Source organism: Triturus cristatus, chromosome 6 (genome assembly GCF_964204655.1).
Source record: "Triturus cristatus chromosome 6, aTriCri1.1, whole genome shotgun sequence".
NCBI lineage: Eukaryota > Metazoa > Chordata > Amphibia > Caudata > Salamandridae > Triturus > Triturus cristatus.
This window is the reverse complement of record NC_140589.1, coordinates 1,739,508,842-1,739,531,604: the sequence shown is the minus strand read 5'-3', so window position 1 is coordinate 1,739,531,604 and position 22,763 is coordinate 1,739,508,842. Positions and strand designations below refer to the sequence as shown.

Sequence of the window (22,763 nt, the reverse complement as noted above, 5' to 3'; positions counted from 1 at the left end):
CCTGAAATCTGCTTTTGGAAAGATTTTAGGGCTAGAAAGATCGCCAAAAGCTCCAGATGGTTGATGTGGAGCGTTTTTTGCTGTGGCGTCCATAGACCTTGCATTGTGAGGTGTAAGAGGTGCGCTCCCCAGCCGGAGAGCGATGCGTCCGCTGTTAGAGTCACTTGGGGAACCGGGTCCAGGAACGGCCGTCCCTTGGAAAGGTTTGTGGTGTTCCACCACTGCAGAGAGTGATGTGTGCGGCCGTCCACCAACACCAGATCCGTCAGCTGACCCTGGGCCTGGTTCCACTGTTGTGCTAGGCACTCCTGAAGTGGACGCATGTGGAGTCTTGCATGGGGCACTATGAAGATGCAAGACGCCATCATCCCTATGAGCTTCATAAACACTCTTGCTGGTAGAGAGTGTTGAGGAAGGAATATTTTGCGTAAGGCTAGAATGCTTGTGATTCTGGCTGAGTTTGGATAGGCAATACCTTTTGAGGTGTCTATGGTGGCCCCGAGATATTGCTTTGTGTGAGATGGTATGAGGTGGGACTTTTGGTAGTTCACCGTGAAGCCTAGCTGATGAAGCAGTTGGATGGTGCTGTTTGTATGTTGCACGCATTGGTGGTAGGACGCGGCTTTTATGAGCCAGTCGTCTAAGTAAGGGAAGACGTGAACATGTTGACGTCTGAGGTGTGCTGCTACTACTGCTAGGCATTTGGTAAACACCCGTGGTGCAGTGGTGACCCCGAAGGGGAGAACCTTGAATTGGTAATGTTGCCCGTCCACCACGAACCTGAGGTATTTTCTGTGAGAGGGGTGTATTGGAATGTGAAAGTACGCGTCTTTCAGATCCAGTGTTGTGAGAAAGTCTCCCTGGCAGAGGAGTGGGAGGACTTGTTGTAAGGTGACCATGTGAAAGTGGTCTGAATGTATGTAGGCATTTAGAGGCCGGAGATCCAGAATGGGTCTGAGGGTCTCGTCTTTCTTTGGGATTAAGAAATATAGGGAGTAGACCCCTAGATTTCGTTGATTGCCGGGTACCTGCTCTATGGCGTGTTTCTGGAGGAGCGAGAGTACCTCTTGTTTGAGCAGTGTGGAATGCTCTTGAGACATTGGACGGTGCCTTGGTGGGATATTGGGTGGGGTAGATGTTAGCTCGAGGCAGTACCCTGACCGAATGATTTGGGTCACCCATTTGTCCGATGTTATGGACTCCCATACGTGGATAAAATCTTGTAGTCTGCCCCCGACCGGAGTGGAATGGTCTGGGGGGAGCGAAGGGGAGTCATTGTGCGGGTGGGGTGGCAGAACGGGTATTGTTGGTTTTGCCCCTGCCCTTATTGTTGTTGCCTCTGTAACCACCTCTTTGGTTGCCCTTTGAAAAGGTATTTTGAGGAGGGGATTTGTAGGAGGTAGAGGCATTATCGGTGGAGGAGCCTCTACCTGTGCCACGAAAGGACGAGCGTCGAAAGGAACGCTTAGAGGCTTGGGTCTGGAGCGCTCCCATAGACTTCGCTGTGTCTGTATCTTTCTTCATTTTTTCGAGCGCTTCGTCTACCTTTGGGCCAAAGAGTGTTTGCTGGTCAAAGGTGTGATTAAGTATGGATGTCTGGACCTCAGGCTTGAACCCTGATATCCTGAGCCAGGCATGGCGGCGAAGCAGGACACTGGTGTTTATGGCTCTAGAAGCAGTGTCTGCTGCATCGAGGGCACACTTAATGGAGGTGTTTGTGATTAGTTTGCCCTCCTGTATCAGGTCATGAGCTTGGCGTTTGTATTTCTCTGGAAGGTGCTGCATAAGAGCCTCTAATTCATCATAGTGTGCTCTATCATATCGCGCAAGCAGTGCTTGTGTATTTGCAATGCGCCACATGTTTGCAGCCTGGTAGGCGGTGCGTTTACCAGACGCGTCCAGAAGTTTAGATTCCTTGTCTGGTGGTGGGGCATCTCCTGAGGATTGGGAGTTAGCCCGCTTTCTAGCTGTGGAGACAACTAGGGAATCTAGAGGAGCAGGGCCCTTGATGTATGCAGGGTCTGTGGGTGCCGCCTTGTACTTCTTCTCTATTCTAGGGTTTAGTACTCTGGCTCTGACAGGGTCTTTGAATACCTCTGTAGCGTGCTTGGTGACACCCTTAAGCATGGGTAAAATAGCAGTGGAACGATCTTGTAAATCAAATGTATCCAGTAGGAAGTCTTCTTCCACTGGTTCCGTGTGCATGTCCACCCCATGGTAGTGTGCTGCTCTCTGCACTAAATGGTGAAACCCTAAAGAGTCCTCTGGAGGAGACGGCCTTGATGGGTATAGGTCGTCTTGAGGTACATTGGGTACATCAGGGTTATTATAATCCTCCCATGGATCTGGGGTCCCTGGTGGAGTGGGATCCATTGGGGCGTCCCCTGGGTCATTGTCCGGGTCCCCGTCATCCGGGTCTGGGGATGGGGCCGGATCGTAGTGAGGTAAAGGTGGAGGGGGTGGTGGTGGGAGGGGGGGTGGCAGTGGGGAGGGTACTCTAAGGGGAGAAGTAGCTGAGTCCCTCTTTTTGGGTGGAGGAGGAGGAGCCGGAGCCTCAAGGCGACGCTTCTTAGTAATCACAGTCAAAAGGCCAGTCTTTGGATCTCTGGACAAAGTCTTTTGTAAAGGGTCTGGTGTAAACAGAGCCAATGGCGCCGAGTCGTCTGTCGGCACCGGCGATTTCGGAACCGGAGGTTTCGATGTTCTGTGTACGCCCTGCTTTTTGGAGGTCTCCGTGTGTTTCGGCGTCGAATGCTGTTTCGGCGCCGGAGCGTCGGTGCCGACCGATTTCTGTTTGTGTTTGGTCGGCGCCGAGTGTCCAGGCTTCGGCACCGGTGGTTTCGGAGTCGAGCTGGATTTTGCAGGCTTCGGTGCCGAGTGGTGTTTATCGGCACCGGGCGTCGGCTGGCTCGATCCCGAGCTGCCGTGAGACTTTGAGTGCTTCGACACCGGGCCCGAAGGTGGGGTGATCGAGGCTTTGGTTTTGGTTTTGCCCAGGCCGGCAGGCGAGGGAGTAACCGGAGTCTCTTTGGTTTTCGGTGCGGGGCTGGGAGGGGGCATTGTACTCACGGCCCGCTGTCCTGGTGTTACGTCCTCCAGGTCGGAGTCGTCGGCCTCGGAAGCGCTGACGATGTCTTCTCCCAGTTCGGTGTGTGTCTGCCCCGAAGCTTCGGCGTCGTCTCCGAAGATGTCCGGTGGAGCTGTCGAGGATGAGTGCGCCATGGTGCGTCGAGCCCTTCGATCTCGGATCGTTTTCTTCGATCGAAAAGACTTGCAGGCGGGGCAGTCTCGAGCCTCGTGTTCCGGAGAGAGGCAAAGGTTACACACCTGATGGAGGTCGGTGTGGGGAAATTTAGACCCACATTTTGGGCACTTTTTAAACGGAGTCCTTTCCATCGGCCGGGACCGGAGTCGCGGAGGGCCCGAAGGCCGGTGTCGATGTACGGGATGGAAAAAGTGCCGCTTCGAGAGATGAAGATGATGAAGGAACTCGAAGAATCGAGGATTTTCCGTCGAGGCTGGAACCGTAGAAGTTCGAAGCCGGAGTACGAAGTATCACATCCGAGCCCGATGGCGGAAAAAAACAATCTGAGGATGGAGCCGAAGCCCATGCGCAGTACGGACCGAAGGAGGAGTCACCAAACTCGTGACTTCCAAAGACGGTCCAAGAAGAAAAACAAACTGCAAACATCCGGGCCCAACACCAGATGGCGACCTATGCTAAGTGTACAATCTGCAGCTCATATGCCTCGAACACAAACTTTCTAAATAGTGCAGGTCAAATAAATACTGTCTTAATGATTCAATAAATAGGGGTGATCATAAATAAGGAAGGCATAAATATAAGTGCAATACATACAGGCAATTAAATATTCTGAGGCAATAAATACTGTAAACCAATAAATATTGTGCATCAATAAATACTGTGGACCAATAAATACAGTGAAGCAATAAATAGGTTAAATACAATAAATACAGTGCCCCCAATAAATAATTAAAAGCTGACAGTGACACTCATAGAATCAGATCACATTTGAATTCCTAAGGGCTGATTTGGCCCAGGCACAGCTTGTGGGGATGTGGAAGGCTTGAGGGTGTCTACTCCCTGGCTTGGACAAGGCTGAGGCTTAAACTGAGGTAGATCAAGGGGGGAATACTAGAGACCTGGCTCTCTCACTCTACACAACCCCTCTGAATTAGTCTCAGCTCACCCCTGGCACAGTCCAGCTGGTTCCAGCACCTCTCTAACCCCTAGAGTAGTCTCCTAGGATTCCACAGGGCCTTTGGCGCCCTCTATTCCACTTACTGCCCTTTTTCTGAAGTTCCGACGCCGCTGGAGTCGTGTCGACGCCGTGAGGCGGATCCGGTTCGATGTCGGCGGCCTCGGCACAATGTCAGTTCCTGACGACGCCGGTAGGCGGCTCCGGTTCGATGTCGGCGGCCTCGGCTCGATCTCGACCTCCGATTCGATGGCGTCGGGCAGTCTTTACTCGATGTCGACTTCGGGCGGCTCCGGTCCGATGGCGACCTCAGCTTCGATGACGTCGGCCGGCCTTGGCTCGATGTCGACTTCCGGCGACTCCGGAGTGCGACCTCCACTCCCGACCTCCGGCACGATTCTCTCAGGTTCCGGCGACTCCGGAGTGCGATCCTCACTCCCGACCTCCGGCACACTTCACCTCGGTCTCCGGCGACTCCGGAGGGCGGACTTCACTCCCCCGTCGACGCCGCTCACTCGACCTCGGGTGACTTCCTCCTCGACCTCTGGTACTCTCCACGACCTCCGTCGGCGCCCTCTCTCGACCTCTGGCGGCTCCGGGTACGACGTCTGCTTTCCGGTCAGCGCCGCTTCTCCACCTCGGGCTCCAGGTCTCCAGGCTTCACGACGTTGGACTTCAAGAAGTTACCAGTAACCAGGTCAGGAACTTGCTGTTCTTTACTTTTAAGGCCTGTTCCTGCTGTCCAGGTCCTTAAGATGGTTTTCTCTTGCTTTCTCCCACACAGGGCTCCAGGCTGGGCTCAGTCAGTAGGGACTAGTATCAAGGGTGGGTTTATGGACCCCACTCCAGGCACAAGTTTCCACCCCTGCTGCCTCACTCCTTCCTCCTTCAGGTTTCTGCTCCTCTCTCTTCACCAGTCAGGTGCCAACTGCCAGCTCCAACTGTCAACTCTGACTTAGCTTCCCAACATTCTAAACCTGCCTCACACTGTCACAGGGTTCTGGAATGTTCTGGAAGGTGCTGGTAGGTTCCAGTGATGTCACAGGTGACAATGGGTGGCCACCATTTTGTGCTCCAGGCCCTCAGACAGAAGTTCCAGGGGTAGATAAAATGGCTCCCTGAATCTGCATCAACACTAAAAAGTCTGGTGGTTCCCAAAAAGGAAAAATACTAACAGGGTTTGAGGCAAAAGTGGGACAAAATAAATAATGATGAGGAGGGACCACCCAAAGGGCTGACAGGTCTAACACCTACCAATCCTTCAGGCGACTCGGGCTCGAGTCAGCCTGCGTCCGGTGCCGAAACTCAATCTTCGGCACCGAAAAAGAAACCGCCCTCCTCCTCCGTGTCGACCACTGCTTCCACCTCAAAGCCCTCGACAACGAAAACAACAAGCACCGACAAAACACTCGGAGCCGACCAAGAAGCCACTTCCCAAGAGTTCGGACTCGCACACTTCGGAGCCGAAAAAATCATCGGACCGAAAAAACATACAGAGATTGCAAAACAACACAGGTCAAAACCCAAGGACACTCCGGAGCCAGTGCCAAAAAAGCCCTCGGATCCGAAACACTCGGCGCCGAAAAACCAGCCTTCATCAGAAGAGCTTTTTCGACCAGACCCTGCACAAAAAACTCTGGTTAAAGACCCTAAAACTGGTCAAATGACGCACACTAAGCTCCAGGAAAAGACCACTGGGCACCTGCTCCACCACCTAAGAAGAGGGACATTGCTACATCCCCGCTTAGAGTCCCTTTTCCACCTCCACCCCCCCATTCTCCTACACCATCTCCTACACCAGTAGATGGTGATGACACCTCTGATGACACGGGGGGGGGGGTGCGGACGAGGTGCCACTAGGGGATCACAGCCCACCTGCTGGTTCCCCTGCCCCTTGGGATGAATATAGTACAGCTGATGTCCCTAATCTCCCGCAAGACGACATCTACCCCTCTAGGCCTTCCCTTCCAGAGGACACCATGGGCTTTAATCAGCTCATTCACCGAGCTGCCCAGTACCACGGGGTCGACCTACACACAGACCCCGTCGAGGATGATTTCTTGTTGGACACTTTCGACACCTCACAAAGGTCAACATCTACTTTACCCATGCTCAAAGGAGTTATTAAGCATGCTCCTGATGTATTCAAAAATCCGGTTAGGGCTCGAGTCATCAACCCTCTCATAGAAAAGAAATACAAAGCCGCCCCTAGAGACCCAGCTTACATTAAGGGTCCTGTTCCATTAGACTCCATGGTGGTATCCAATGCCATGAAGAGAGCTAACTCCCTGACATCAGGTGACGCAGCCCCACCTGATAAAGAATCGAAACTCTTGGACGCCTCCGGCAAGAGGACAGCCTCACAAGCAGCAAACATATGGCGCATCGCCAACACTCAGGCCCTGCTAGCCAGATATGATAGGGCACATTATGACGAGTTAGAGTCCCTATTGCAACACCTCCTGGACAAATATAAAAATAAAGCCAATGACCTCATACAGGAGGGTAAACTAATAACCAATACATCCATCCGTTGCGCTCTCGATGTGGCAGATACCGCCTCCAGAGCTGTAAATACCAGTGTCCTTTTGCGTAGGCACGCTTGGCTATGCATTTCAGGCTTTAAGCCTGAGGTACAAAGTTGGATCCTGAACCAACCATTCGACCGAGACAACCTCTTTGGCCCTGATGTAGACTCCTCCCTGGAGAAAATGAAAAAGGACACGGGCACAGCCAAGTCAATGGGAGCCTTGCAATCGCAAGCTCCCAGACGTTCTTTTCGTCGCTTGTCCTACTGAGGCAACTCCAGAGGCTACTCATCAGACAACCCTTCCACCTCTTACAAGGCTTCCAACCTGTCAACCTTCACCAGAGGTTACCAGAGAAGAGGTTACAGAGGCAACCATAACAAGGGCAGAGGCAAGACTAACAACACCCGCTCTGCCTCCACCCCTGCCTAATGACTTCCCTCCGCTTCCCCCGGACCATTCCACTCCTGACAGGGGAAGACTACAACAGTTCCTTCTTGTTGGAAATACTCCCACTCCCACACCGGAAAGGGTTGGTGGTAACGGGGTCTTTCCAGGACATACAGTGTGGTAGCTTGGCTCGAGTGGTCAGGAATCAGGCACCGTGCTAAGCATACGACATACCCATACAATAACCATGCGTGCATCCGTTCCAAAAACGACTCTACACCGTAAAAATTATGAAAATATCTTTCTTTATCTTCTTTTTCTCTTAGTGGCTGATTAGATAAATAATACACAATCACAATATACAAACTTTCTAAATAGTGCAGGTCAAATAAATACTGTCTTAATGATTCAATAAATAGGGGTGATCATAAATAAGGAAGGCATAAATATAAGTGCAATACATACAGGCAATTAAATATTCTGAGGCAATAAATACTGTAAACCAATAAATATTGTGCATCAATAAATACTGTGGACCAATAAATACAGTGAAGCAATAAATAGGTTAAATACAATAAATACAGTGCCCCCAATAAATAATTAAAAGCTGACAGTGACACTCATAGAATCAGATCACATTTGAATTCCTAAGGGCTGATTTGGCCCAGGCACAGCTTGTGGGGATGTGGAAGGCTTGAGGGTGTCTACTCCCTGGCTTGGACAAGGCTGAGGCTTAAACTGAGGTAGATCAAGGGGGGAATACTAGAGACCTGGCTCTCTCACTCTACACAACCCCTCTGAATTAGTCTCAGCTCACCCCTGGCACAGTCCAGCTGGTTCCAGCACCTCTCTAACCCCTAGAGTAGTCTCCTAGGATTCCACAGGGCCTTTGGCGCCCTCTATTCCACTTACTGCCCTTTTTCTGAAGTTCCGACGCCGCTGGAGTCGTGTCGACGCCGTGAGGCGGATCCGGTTCGATGTCGGCGGCCTCGGCACAATGTCAGTTCCTGACGACGCCGGTAGGCGGCTCCGGTTCGATGTCGGCGGCCTCGGCTCGATCTCGACCTCCGATTCGATGGCGTCGGGCAGTCTTTACTCGATGTCGACTTCGGGCGGCTCCGGTCCGATGGCGACCTCAGCTTCGATGACGTCGGCCGGCCTTGGCTCGATGTCGACTTCCGGCGACTCCGGAGTGCGATCCTCACTCCCGACCTCCGGTGCTCCTCTCCTCAGGTTTCCGGCGACTCCGGAGTGCGACCTCCACTCCCGACCTCCGGCACGATTCTCTCAGGTTCCGGCGACTCCGGAGTGCGATCCTCACTCCCGACCTCCGGCACACTTCACCTCGGTCTCCGGCGACTCCGGAGGGCGGACTTCACTCCCCCGTTGACACCGCTCACTCGACCTTGGTTAACTTCCTCCTCGACCTCTGGTACACCTCACGTCCTCCGTCGGCGCCCTCTCACGATCTCTGGCGGCTCTGGGCACGACGTCTGCTTTTCCAGTCAGCGCCGCTTCTCCACCTCAGGCTCCAGGTCTCCAGGCTACTCGACGTCCGGCTCCAGGGAAACCAGTATCCAGGTCAGGTACTTGCTTTCTTGACTTCTAAGGCCTGTTCCTGCTGTCCAGGTCCTTAAGATGGTTTTTCTTACTTCCTCCCACACAGGGCTCCAGACTGGGCTCAGTCAGTAGGGACTAGTATCAAGGGTGGGTTTATGGACCCCACTCCAGGCACAAGTTTCCACCCCTGCTGCCTCACTCCTTCCTCCTTCAGGTTTCTGCTGCTCACTCTTCACCAGTCAGGTGCCAACTGCCCACTCCAACTGCCAACTCTCTGTCTTAGCTTCCCAACATTCTAAACCGCCTCCAACTGTCACAGGGCTCCAGAATGTTGCAGAAGGTTCTAGTAGGTTCCAGTGGGTGCTGGTGATGTCACAGGTGGCCACCATTTTGTGCTCCAGGCCCTCAGACAGAAGTTCCAGGGGTAGATAAAATGGCTCCCTGAATCTGCAGCAACACTAAAAAGTCTGGTGGTTCCCAAAAAGGAAAAATTCAAACAGGGTTTGAGGCAAAAGTGGGACAAAATAAATAATGATGAGGAGGGACCACCCAAAGGGCTGACAGGTCTAACACTTCTTGTCTGGACCAACATCACCACAGACAGGTGGGTGCGACAGATAGTTCAATCAGGTTACTGTCTCGAACTTACCTCTACCCCCCCAAACAAACTACCCAAACAACGTCCAATGTCACAAGAACATCTATCACTACTAAAGCAGGAGGTAATCTCCCAAAATAATGCAATAGAACTGGTTCCCCTGCGCCAACAAAACACGGGAGTCTGCTCCCTGTATTTTCTCATACCAAATGAAGGACGGCTCTCTGAGACCTATTTTAGACCTCAGACCCCTAAACCTATACATACACTCAGACCATTTCCACTTGGTCACACTTCAGCAGGTCCTTCCTCTTCTTTCACAAGGCGACTTCCTTGCTACCATAGATCTCAAGGACGCCTACTTCCATATTCCCATTCACGCAGCTCACAGGAAGTATCTCAAGTTTGTAGTGGATGAGCAGCACTATCAATTCGAAGTGCTCCTGTTCGGAGTCACAACAGCACCAAGGGTATTCACCAAGTGCCTAGCGGTAGTAGTAGCCCACTTAAGAAGACAGCAAATTCACGTCTTCCCATATCTCGACAACTGGCTCACAAAAGCCAGCTCATACAACCAGTGTGTACACCACACTCGCGCGACTATCCAACTACTCCACGACCTGGGTTTCACAGTAAACCACACCAAGTCTCATCTGCAACCATCCCACACACAACAATACCTCGGTGCCACCATAGACACCTCAAGAGCGCTAGCCTATCCCACTCCAGCCAGGATAGCAAGCATGCAGGCTCTCCTCCCCAAATTTCAACCTCAACACTCCCTTCCAGCCCGAGTGTTCATGCAACTCATTGGGATGATGGCCTATTGCATATTTATAGTGCCTCACGCAAGACTCTAGATGCGTCTGCTACAAGAATGCTTAGCACGCCAATGGAACCAGGCTCAAGGTCAGCTAACAGATCTGCTGTTGGTAGACGGTCGCACTCATCGCTCTCTGCAGTAGTGGAACACCAAAAACCTTTCCAAAGAGCGACTGTTCCTAGAGCCAGTTCCGCAAATTGTCATGACAGCGGATGCATCGCTCTCCGGATGGGGAGCTCACCTACTACATCACACCATGCAGGGCAGATGAACACCTCAACAAAAGTTACTCCACATCAACCACCTGGAGTTACTAGCCATATTCTTAGCCTTAAAAGCATTCTAAAAGCAAATATCAGGCAAAGCTGTCTTAGTCCGCACAGACAACATGACAAACATGTACTACATACAGAAACAAGGCGGGGCACACTCTCTGCAGCTCTCAGCTTGCACAGAGCATATGGAGATGGGCTATACCACAGAATATATTTCTCCTAGCCCAACATGTCCCGGGAGTCCAAAACACCATAGCCGATCTGTTAAGTCGTCAAATACAACAGATCCACGAGTGGGAACTTCATCCGCAAGTTCTTCAGCCATTCTTTCAAATTTGGGGGCAACCACAGATAGACCTCATCGCCACCCACAAAAACGCTAAATGCCCAAGCTTCGCCGCCAGATATCCACACCCATTGTCCAAAGGCAATGCGATATGGATGAATTGGTCGGGCAGATTTGCGTACGCTTTTCCGCCTCTCCCACTCATTCCACTGGTGGTGCGCAAACTACAGCAACACTTGCTGACTCTCATTCTAGTTGCTCAGCTTGGGCCAGACAACCGTGGTACACCACATTACTGGAACTGTCCGTAGCTCCGCACCAAAAATTACACCTCTCACCACGCCTCTTAACCCAGAACCGTGGAGAGATCAGACACCCGGACCCAGTTCAGCTCAACCTTCCGATATGGCTCCTGAGGTCTTAGAGTTTGGTTACCTTAATCTTCCCCCTGACTGTATGAACGTCATTGAAGAAGCTAGACGTCCCACCACTAGAGCCTGCTATGCAGCCAAGTGGAAGCGATTTGTCATATATTGTCATAACACCACCATCAATCCCCTAGACGTGTCAATGCAACACATCATAGGGTACCTGCTACACCTCCAAAGGTGCAACTTAGCCTATACGTCTATTAGACTGCACCTTGCTGCCATAGCAGCATACCTACAAAATAGACAACGATTATCACTTTTCAGAGTACCTGCCATCAAAACCTTTATGGAAGGCCTTAAAAGGATAATTCCTCCCAGAGTTCCTCCCTCACCTGTGTGGAATGTAAACATCGTTCTCACAAGACTAATGGGCCCTCCTTTTAAACCTCTACATAAATGTGAACTACAATTCTTAAAATGGAAAGTTGCGCTCCTAGTGGCCATTACTTCTCTTAGGAGAGTTAGTGAGCTACAAGCACTAACTATCCAGGAACCTTTTTTGCAAATCCATCATAAGGTTGTTCTACGAACTAATCCTAAATTCCTTCCAAAAGTCATTTCTGCCTTCCACCTCAATCAGCCTGTGGAGTTGCCTGTAAGAGCATTGCTTTATTACATCGAGAGAACACAACCTTTTCGTAAGACCAAACAACTTTTTGTGTCTTTCTCACCACCACACAAAGGCAACCCCATATCAAAGTCTGGGATAGCTAGATGGATCGTTAAATGCATTCAAATCTGCTACCACAAAGCAAAACGTACTTTATCTGTTCCTCCGAAAGCCCACCATACACGAAAGATAGAGGCTTCTATGGCCTTTTTAGGGAACATACCCTTAGATGATATCTGCAGGGCAGCTACATGGTCTACACCGCACACATTCACAAAATACTATTGTGTAGATGTGCAAACAAAACAACAAGCTAGTGTGGGCCAGGCTGTTCTCAAAACACTATTTCAAACTACTGCAACAGATACTGGTGGTCGCCGCTAATGATGGGTACTGCTGTACAATCTATGCTAAGTGTGTAATCTGCAGCTCATATGCCTCGAATGGCAAATGCTACTTACCAGTATGCATCTGTTCTTGGCATGTAGAGCTGCAGATCCACACACGCCCACCCGCCTCTCCGGCTACCTTTATCTGTTCCAGTACCATCTTATTTAGATACAGCATACATGGGCATCTTTCCTGTTTCGTACAACGCTCCATCATTTCTGCGAAAAACAATCTGAGGATGAAGCCGATGCCCATGCGCACTATGATCCAAGGGAGGAGTCGCCTACCTCGTGACTTCCAAAGACTTTCCAGGACCAAAACAAGTGCAAACATCCGGGCCCAACACCAGATGGCGATCTATGCTAAGTGTGTGGATCTGCAGCTCTACATGCCAAGAACAGATGCATACTGGTAAGTAGCATTTGCCTTAATATACAATAAAACTGCCATACTCAGTCTTTTGACCAACCACCTCGATTCTGCACTGAAGAGGTTAGGAAATTCTTAAAGTGAGACCACTGAAAGGTGGTGGGGAACCATGCTATTTGTAAGGTGTGGTTTTAGAACAGCCAATTTGCATTAACAACAACCCTATTATGATAAGCCCGCTGCAGTCAAATTGCACACAATGTTTATAGACAATCATCTGTTTTCATTTGTTTTTGGGGGGGAGGGGGGATTATCCAAATTATCCCCACATTGTTTTTTTTCCCTTCAGTTAATAGATTTAAACCAAAAAAGGTGAAACCGTTCTAACACATCAAAAAAATCAAGAATCACAATTATTTTATTATTGTACTGTAGCCTCAATGTGAAAGATAACATATGCACAATAATTATAAACAACTGTACACATCTATACAATTATGCTATGTACACAAACATGCAACTCTGTATCTGTTCAATTCTTCTGCATCTGCCCTCAAATTCCTGTCATCACAGCATAGACACAAGCTCTCCAACACTCTTATGACTGGAAACATACTGAGCAGCCTAACCTGATCAGACTGGTCTTTTATTCAGTTGGGCATTTCCCCGGTGGGCTGGATCTTCTGTATGCTGCTTTAGAAAGCCAGGGGCAGCTGCTGTTGCGATTATCGCTTTCCCAAGCTCCCTGAGGTTAATTGCAGCAGTCGCATGGTTGAGGGAAAGACCGGTGGGAGGGTGGTGAAGAGAAAAATATCATAGCGGGAGAAGAGCGAGAGGAGGGAAGAAGAGAAAGAGAACGGATGATGGGAAAGAGGGAGAATAGAGCGAGGAGAGGAATGAATTGGGTCTGGTTTGAGCATTTTTGCCAGAGTAGCTTTTACTTCCCCAATTTGACCCTTCATCCTCATGACATTCAAAGTGTCCTGGAGATGGCAGCAGAGTGCTGGTGCCTACATCGGAGATTCAAGATTTTACCTCCACTGTTTTATCTGCACCATCTTCCACCCATTTACAAGGGTGCCCCTTATCGTTTACAAGTTGGCACACACATGGCCTGACGGATGGGACACACACATTCGGTACCTTCTGTATCAAATCATTCCAAGAGCTTAAGTTATTTTACTGGAGTCGTTGTTGTCATTGTGGTTTATTGATAACGTATAAACAATTGTTGGGGAACTGAATTCTGCAAGATCTAAGGATGGGTTGATTCTGAAAAAGATTCTGGTTTTGAATTTGCTCCAAACTTAATTATTGATATAGCATGTATTGTTTGCTAAACTGATTCAATTTCCTCTCTCCTTGCAAACTTTTAGGACCCCCCTACACTGTGCCGCCTCTTGCAATAATGTCCAAGTTTGCAAGTTCTTGGTGGAATCTGGAGCAGCTGTGTTCGCCATGACATACAGTGACTTACAGACTGCAGCTGATAAGTGTGAGGAGATGGAGGAAGGTTACACTCAGTGCTCTCAGTTTTTGTATGGTATGTGCTATCATCCTTATAATCTGACCAAGCACTTCGGTGCTGTTGTTCTTTTCTCTTTTGTGTGCTGGTCTAGCTGCATTTACTGAGTGAACTTGTTAGGTCTCGCTAGCGTAGGCTGCGCGCATGCGCAGTCTCGCTGGCGAGATTTAATGTTTATGGGATTTTTTAGTAAGGGGCCTTAAGCCCCGCCCATCTTTCCCATTGGCCGGCGTTACCGTTTATGCTAAACGGCGGCCAGCCATTGGGGAAGAGCTGCTGGTGACGTTTTCGCTCTGCTTTTTGAGCCGTCCCATTTGGACGGCCTCGCCTGCCTTCCTTCTGCTGCAAAAGGTTTCTTATCTTTATGGGGCCAACACATGGCCCCATAAAGATAAGAAACCTTTCAGCAGGCGAGGCCACGGCAGAAAAAGCCAAACGAAAACGTCATGGCGAGCCCTTGTCTTTATATGCGCTCGAGCCGTGCTGCCATGCTGTGCAATGATGGGATTGTCACCAGGCAGTTGCAGCAACGAGACGGGAGAAGGAGGACCTTATGGATGGTGCTGAAGAGGAATAAATCTTGACAAAAGTAATACTTATGCTACGCATATTACTCTTTTATCGTAAGTACCACACTGCTCGGTACGAGTCTATGGTGCTGCGCACCGTGCGCAGCACACTCCTCTGCCTCTTCGTGTACTGCACAACACGTGCTGCATTTTGCATAACTGCACAATACACCTGTCTACATCTCCGCACTCTGCCAAAGACACGTGTATCTGGGCACTCTGCAAAGACTAGTTACCGATCTGACTGCTACCTAGGTGCCCTCTCCCTGCGTAACTCTGTCCTGCGCTCTCTACCTATGAAATAGCACATGCCCCTGTACCTTCTTCACACGCTGCACACATCTCTTTGCTGTGCCGTCACACACCTAACAGCACACTTCTGCGGATGGCCTCCTGAAGCGCCCAGGACACCTCCCTTCATCTCTGCCACTGAGCAAGAGCCGTTGCTCTAATTCCACCAATGACACCCGGTGGCGTCTCCTGCGCTGCGCCAGTGCAGAGTCAGTATGTGCGCTTCTTTTGGGCATCTTGAGCACATATGGTAAATAGGAATATTTGTTCAACTTCATACATATTTACCGGACTAAAGAGCTGGGAAACACAACAAATCAGGGGGCAGCAACTGCCTCTGTGTTTCCGACTCAAGATGTCAGAAAAAAATGCATTCACTCGAAATAAATTCCAGTTACTGAGTGTGCACGACGGCAAAAAGAAGCGCACGGACCACTTCTGCGCCAGCGCAGAATACATCACCATAATTCGTCCACGTGAGCCCTCGCCGCACCCTGCCGAGGGCACTTGACTACTCACACTTACAACAAAAAATAATAATAATCCCTTCACCTCCTCACCCACTGTTTGCCCAGGGCTCATTCGCTGCACACACGGGAGCATCTTCGTGCATGCCACCGACTCCGCTAGTGCCCGCCTCCCCTCCACATGCTTCACACAACGCGGTCGGATCTCGGATGCACACTTGTGCGCCTCGGAAGGCACTTAACCGCATGGCTGCAGAGTACAAACACCGGCTCTACACGGACCCTCCTGGTCTGTGCAACACCCGCCACCGCCTGTAACCCGTGCTATTTACCTCCGTGGTGTGCCGCACACGGCCACCACCTCACAGGTGGCACCGATCACTGCACACATCTTGAAGGCTGCCTGTTCCTTTGTTTATCGTGCCTCCCCCCTTCTAGCCGGACGGATATGTGTACTTACACACCGACGTGCACACGCCCCCGCAGCAAGTGTTCTGCACCAGGGTGGCCTCACGTTCAAGCTTTAACTAGCTGGTTCCCTGAGCGGCGTCTAGTTGCTGTTCCCACCGGACACATGCCTCTAGTCCCCCGCTCTCTACACGCTGCGTGCATGCTGCTCAAAGAGCGGCGAGTGGCTGTGCCAGGGTAAACTGAGCCGACACAGGAGGCGCCGCAAGTCATAAATTGCGCGCACGGTGCCCCCGGAGGAGCTCAGCCCGCCAGGGCCCGGATGAGGCCCAGGGCCCTCCTACCTGCAGTGCCACCTCCCCCGTAGAACAGCTACAACGCAGCACACACAGACACTACGCCATGCACTCAGAGCCAAGATCTCGTCACTCGTGAAGAGCACATTGAAGAATGTTATTAACCTGCACAGCCAGGCGCTGTGCAAGGGGGTGCAGGGTCCTGTTCAGAGCTGTGCCAAAACACAACACACTCCACACGCCTGCTTCCCAAGGCAGGAGGGGGGGGTCTATAGGTCAAAAGTAAAGGCAGGCCGTTGACCGACCCCTGCTCGAGTGCCAGGCTAACTCACAGAGGGCAATGCCACAATACGGTAATTACGCGACTGCCTTCAGGATCAGCAGCATTTCCACACGTGTGGTAATACGGAGGGGTTTCCACGGATCGCAGGCAGCAGATTTAAACCCAGATTTTAAACCTCTGGGACATTTCTGCGCACGACGAGGTTTTACCGCGTTTTTTACAATAATGCAACACCACTTAATTTAAAGTCAGCAGAACGTGATACATAGAAATGTAAGCTCACGCGAAAAATGCATATTCACTGCATTTTTCAGTTACTTTTCAGAAGTTCTGAGGACAGATGGTTACATTGCTCTATCATTTATCATAAAATGCATAACTGCTTGAATGAACATGCATTGACAAAGCCAAGACGCTTCACCTTGCCAGACATTTGCTTTAACACATACTTTTGGCGGTACAGTGCAACGTCGGAACACACTTTGCAGCATCTTCAAAAAAAAAAAAAAAATTATATGGTGGTCACATATGGGCACAAGTCTTAAAAAACATAAGTTGGGTGGTGAGCACGACTGTGTGTCATCATGGCGCGGGATGTAAGGGCACATGGCATCACAGAATGTAACATCACAGGAAGGGGCATCAGAACTTAGGACCTCAGACACGTTTAGCCGGTTTATCAAGAGTACATTTGAGCACACTGCAAGATTTACCAAATGAGATTTTGTATCTGGGTTTTGCCCAAAAAGTGACGCATTCCCAACGCAAAATCAGGGCCTCAATTTATACACATTATTACAAAAAACTTTGCCACTAAGAAAAGGCAGCGAGGAGAAACATGGTGGTGAATCGGTTATAATTAAATGGTTGCAACGTCTGCATTTTAAAATATCTTATGGGGTTAGGGCACCTCCTGCAAAGATCTTTGTGTGCTAATAATAATAATAATGGAGAGAAATCTCAAGGTTAACACATTTGCTGGAAAAATCTGAATTTTGTCTAGACCCAGTTTTGAATAAAAGTAGCATAGAAGGTTAATGCGTCTCCAAAGCACATCATGTAACATGATACCAGCAGATTTTTATTTTATGTAGATATGTAAGTGGGTTACTGCTTTTAACGCAGAGATCATTTTGTTACCTGCAGTCCATAAATTGTAACCCTGCTAATATAGCACGGTGAACAAAGATCCTGTGACTCCTACACAGCTTGTTACTCTGTCTTACATAAAACATCAACCTGTAAATTGTTGTACACACTTATAGGACTTCTTGTCCATGTATAATGTATAAGTGTGATAAAGAGTTTCGAAACCCTGCATTGGGCTGAGTAGCGCTATCAAAGAAATAAGACAAAATAGTGGTATTTAAACGATTATTTGTGTAAATACTGTGACAGACCAACATCTCACATTTTCACAGTGAATGCATATCTTATACACAGGGACTGAACAAAGTCAAAACCACGCCTCTCTTAAGTGCCTGTTAAGTAACAAGCGGTGTGCCTTTGTTTCTCCTTCATTGTATTTGCATCTAGGTGTGAGGCTCCCAGCCAAGCATACCCGAACAAAAGGAATCCTGATGGACCCGTAAATTTGGCCTTTGTTTTGGGCCCAGATGGAATTTAAAATAAAGCCCTCTTCCCAGTCTGCATGTTGCTGCTAAATGTGTCACGGTGCCTGAAAATTACACCAGGGCGAGTTCATTTCAGTGGGGCCCAACCTCTTGGCAAGGTAGATGGCGTCCACCTTGTGAAAATAGTGGGTGGACACTATCTACTCACGTGTACCCTGGACTTGGGCCCTGGATCAAGTCATTCCAGTGATATGCGTCAGACGACATGCGCGCACATGCGGAATGCCGCGGGCACCATTTAAGCAATTTTTCTTTTTTTACTGATTTAGGGTGGCAGGCTCCACTTAGATCGGTAAATGAAACAAAGCTTATTAAGCAGAAAAACGTCAAAAATAAAACAAGCATTTGCAATGCAATAGGTCTCGAATTAGTGAAAGTTTGAGCTATAGGCGTTGCAGATGCTAATGTTTGTTAGATTGTTTTTTGTCAAAAAATATCCCAGCATTAGCTTATGGAATGAAAGAAAATCCACAAGGCAAGGAAAGGGTGCAGTACCTCCCTCATGTTGCTTGTGCCTCAAATGCTTTCTTAGATGTATTGCACAGCAGAGCGGGCTTCTGTGCAATATTGCCTAAAGGGGGAAAACAAGTACTGGAGAGGATGTGGTGCAGTGGTCAGAGCTGTTGCCTGGGGAGCTGGGGATCCGGGTTCAAGTCTCTGCATTGGTGCGACATCATGAGATTCTGGGCAAATGACTTAATCTCCCCATGTGCATGGACAGCGCCTGGATACCCTCACGGGTGATGAGCCGCGCTATATAAATCTTCAAGCTTTAACTTTATCTCCTCTATCGGCTTTTGGCATGCCCATGAAGTGCCATTTGTTTGTTGTTGTGCCATTTACAAATACGGAGTTTTTATTGGTGCATTGGGTCGGATTCTCCCGCCTTTGCGTGCTTGGGTCACGCCCAGGCGATTTCACTCATCGTTTGCGTGTGTTGGCCATCCCAATACGTCTACGGTTCCTCCTGGTCATCCTGATCTGCCTTTTTATATTTTAGTTTATCAACATCGTTTTAGGCTTTCAGGCCATTTCACGGAGCAATGCTCTGTTTGGCACCTGCAAAGTGGCAATTTCTGTCTGGTAGCTGTTAAGCTAGGCCAATAGCTCCAACTCAAAAAAATGCGAGACCTATTGCATTTCTAATGCTTGTTTTTCATATAGCGCTTAATAATTCATCACTTCCAAATGCAAGTGCTCTAAATTAAATGTGCTATCACCGATATTAACGGTACAGTGTTATTTTGTTATTTATGAAGTGCTTCCCATGTCCCTTGCGAGGCAATAACTGCTTTTTCAAAACATGAGTGAATATTCTGTACTCAGTGTAATGACTTCCGAAGAATGGTGGAGTGGCCTGTCAGACAGCTGACCTTAAGATAGCTGCAGATAACCGATCTAGGCATTTTTCACTGAATAGTGTTGTGAATGCTCTTTTTGCATTATCACTCTATAAATCAGCTCCACTTCGTTTGGATGTATGCCTTGAGGCTTAAGCAGAAGATTATTTATAGGAAAGCCTGTATTACCTCAAACCTCTACCACAGTAGAAAGGGTCTGGGCAGCCAGGCAGTCTTTTCTGGTTGATGCAAGCATTTTATGGTACTCTTCCCACCCATGCAAAATAAGTCCTCTAACTTTGTGTTAGAATCTGATAAAAAACGTTACCTTTCTAGTCTTCTTTAATCTTGGGGCTCTCCTTATTACTTTGATGCCCAAATTGGGTTTCTAATTGAGCAATGTAAATTAGCATGATTATGATGAAGGCTGCATTTCACAGTTGTTTGGGCCAGCCGTACCAACCTTCAGTTTTGGTAATTTTCCCTTGCAATGTCCCTGCTTTATTAATTTGGTGAGACACTTTCTGGCTCCTATTCTATGTAAGAGGGATCTAGGGTGCCGCAGGAAGCCATGAGACCATGGACCTTGCAAAGTGGGCTTTTTCCCTTCACTCAGTTATGGTTTTTCTGGCTGGTGGCAATATAATTATTGTTAATAGGGCTACACATTTGTTCTAGGCCAGCCATAGGATTTTTTTGACCCCTTAGCAGTAGGACGCCTTTTTCCCTCATTCTCTTGTGTGTGATGTGCATACGGGCCTGTTGAAATGAGGCTGTGAGACATTAAATGGCCGGGCTATGCTTGCCTGGAAACAACATAGTCAACCCCCTTTCCAACTCCTCTTCACTTTCTGGGGCCATACACAGATCGTCCTATCCTGACAACTCATTTGTTAACGTGTGGCAAAGTACCTTGTAACCTGCCCAGCAACAGCATATCCCCCACTTAAGGTTTGCCACTTACATCCTACTCTGCATCGCCCATGTTGTTAAGCATGCTAGAGCAGGGAATGGAACGCTTTAAAGAACTGGCCTCATCCAGTGCAGTTGTACCAAGGGTAAAGAAAAAAGGCACTCCTTAAAAGACCCTACATACATTAAAAACAACACTCCTTCCGATTCCATAATAGTCACTGCAGCCAGAAAGCGAGTCAGTGCACCTATAGCCATGGGCTCGCCACCAGACAAGGAACGTTAAAGACTAGAGATGGTGGGGAAGAAGAGGAAGAGATCATCCACAACCCAATGGCAGATAGCTTTATCCAGTGCCTTCCTTAACAAAAAATGACCATCAAAAAATTGTCTAGCTTCAGCCCAGTCCCTAAAACTCAGTGGAACATTTTATTCAGACCATTAAATCTGGATCTCCAAGTGACCCATGCCCACTTTCGGTGATCAAACAAATCCCTGAACTAAAAGCTGAGGTTCTGCCGAACATTTTTAATTCTATGTTCCGGTCAGGCACATTCCTTCATCTTAGAAGAAAGCTTCTGTTATTCCTCTCTCCTTCTAGCTACCAACATATCTCCAGATTTCCTTTCCCTTCTAAGATCATTGAAAAAATCATGAATACTGAACTTACTCAGTTTTTCAAAGAGAACTATCTGTTTAACCCAATACAATTAGGTTTCAGATCACGGTACCGAGACAGCACTAATCAAAGCTACAAATGTACTTAAAGCCACATTTGATGAAGGAGCAAACGCAACATTGATCCTGCTAGACCTATCCGCGGTCTTCAATACCGTAGATCACTCAATACTATGCCAGTCTAGACTCCATTGTCATAAAGGGTACAGCCTTTGATCTACTCAGATCGTTCCTAAAGGACAGGGAAAATATAGTGATGCTTGACAACTTCAGCTCTAAAACATTCTTGCTACCGTGCGGAGTTCCGCAGGGGTCCTCGCTCAGTCCCACCCCCTTAATATATACATAGCTGAACTTGCTCCGCTGATCCAATCCTTTGGTCTCTCACTCACCTCCTACGCAGGTGACACTCAAATTGTGGTATCTGCTGCAAATAAGGCCAAAAACATAAGCTCCTGGCTTCACAACTGTATGAGTGAAATTGGCACCTGGATGGACAGGCATTTTTTAAAGCTAAATTCTGAAACTCCTGATTGCTGGCCGCCAGAGATGGGACCACTCCCAGAGCCAACTCTCAAAGTTAAAAGTTTGGGAGTGATTCTTGACGACAAACTAAATCTCAGTAAACAAGTTAATGCCATCATATCCGCTTCTTACATTACTTTGAGAATCATCAAAGAGATTATTCCTTACATACCTATCAATTCTAGAAAAACAGTTGTGTCCTCTCTTATTTGATCGAAAATTGATTATTGCAATAGTCTATATATCAACCTACAGAAACAATACAAAACTAACCTTCAGGTCCTCCAAAACTGTGCCGCCAGAGTACTCCTTGATCTCCCCAAACCTCTTTCAGTATCTCCTGCCATCAAGGAACTACTCTGGCTTACCATCAGGAATGGGATCAAATTCAAGACCCTCTGTCTCACTTTTAAGGCCCTACATGGTATGTGTCCTGAATTCCTAAAAATAGCCCTCTCTTGTTACATCCCTAACAGGCACCTCTGATCTCTGAGGACCTACAAAGTGACCCCTTTCAGATTCAAGAAAACCACATTGGGTGGCAGCAGCTTCCTCGCCGGAGCCGCAATACTCTAGAACACACTGCCTCTCCACATTAGATCCACACTATCTCTACAGGTTTTCAGAAAACTTCTTAAAATCTGGCTTTTCAACAGTTAACGGTTTTTCCCTTTGTTTATTCTTTATTCTGCTCAGTTATCGGCACCAAGACCCCTTTGGGTATACGCTGCAATTTATAAAAGCTGTTAACATAACATCACATCAGCAGTGGGAGGAGATTGAGGATCTCATGGAGCATCTCCAGAGGAATACAGGAAAGAGCAAATGCAATAATACCAGTAGTTAAAATTATCTCTAATACCTGTCAGAAATCCACTCTGGATGCAACGGACACAGTAGGCAAATGTGCAGTTTTATCGCCCTTAAGAAACACGCCTGGTAGAGTTGATCAGGCTTCATACAGGAGCTACAGGCATCAGTATGCCCTTTACAGGGCAAAACATATTTCGAGTGGCAATAGATGTTTCCTCTTACAAATGAAAACGGAAAAAAAGCATAGCAAAGCTGATAAAGGCTCAGCAATTTAAAGGGCTACCCTATGAGGAGAACCATGTGTTGAGGGGGGTGGGGATGACGGGGGGATTCCCAGTATACTACACCACAGGCCACATTCAAATCACAGACCTGCGCACAATGCACAACCACACAGTAACAGTACCCCACGACTCGTAAACATTCCTTTTGGGGGTAGAGCTAGAGGTAAGGGACAGATACCAGACAAGCCTGGCCAACTTCAAAACGACCTCCCAATAGAAAGACCCCAGCGTATAACACCAGTAGGGGGCAGGATATTC

At 48.5% G+C, this 22,763-nt stretch overlaps 1 protein-coding gene across 2 annotated transcripts in view; it reads left to right on the top strand.

Annotated features, from left to right (window-relative positions):
- Positions 1-22,763, top strand: part of TP53BP2 (tumor protein p53 binding protein 2) — a 322,660-nt gene that overhangs the window by 281,163 nt on the left and 18,734 nt on the right. For both annotated transcript variants that reach the window (XM_085612994.1, XM_085612995.1), the window contains exon 16: positions 13,857-14,023. In XM_085612994.1, coding sequence (XP_085469120.1) covers positions 13,857-14,023 — 167 coding nt within the window. The remainder of the gene's footprint in view (positions 1-13,856; positions 14,024-22,763) is intronic.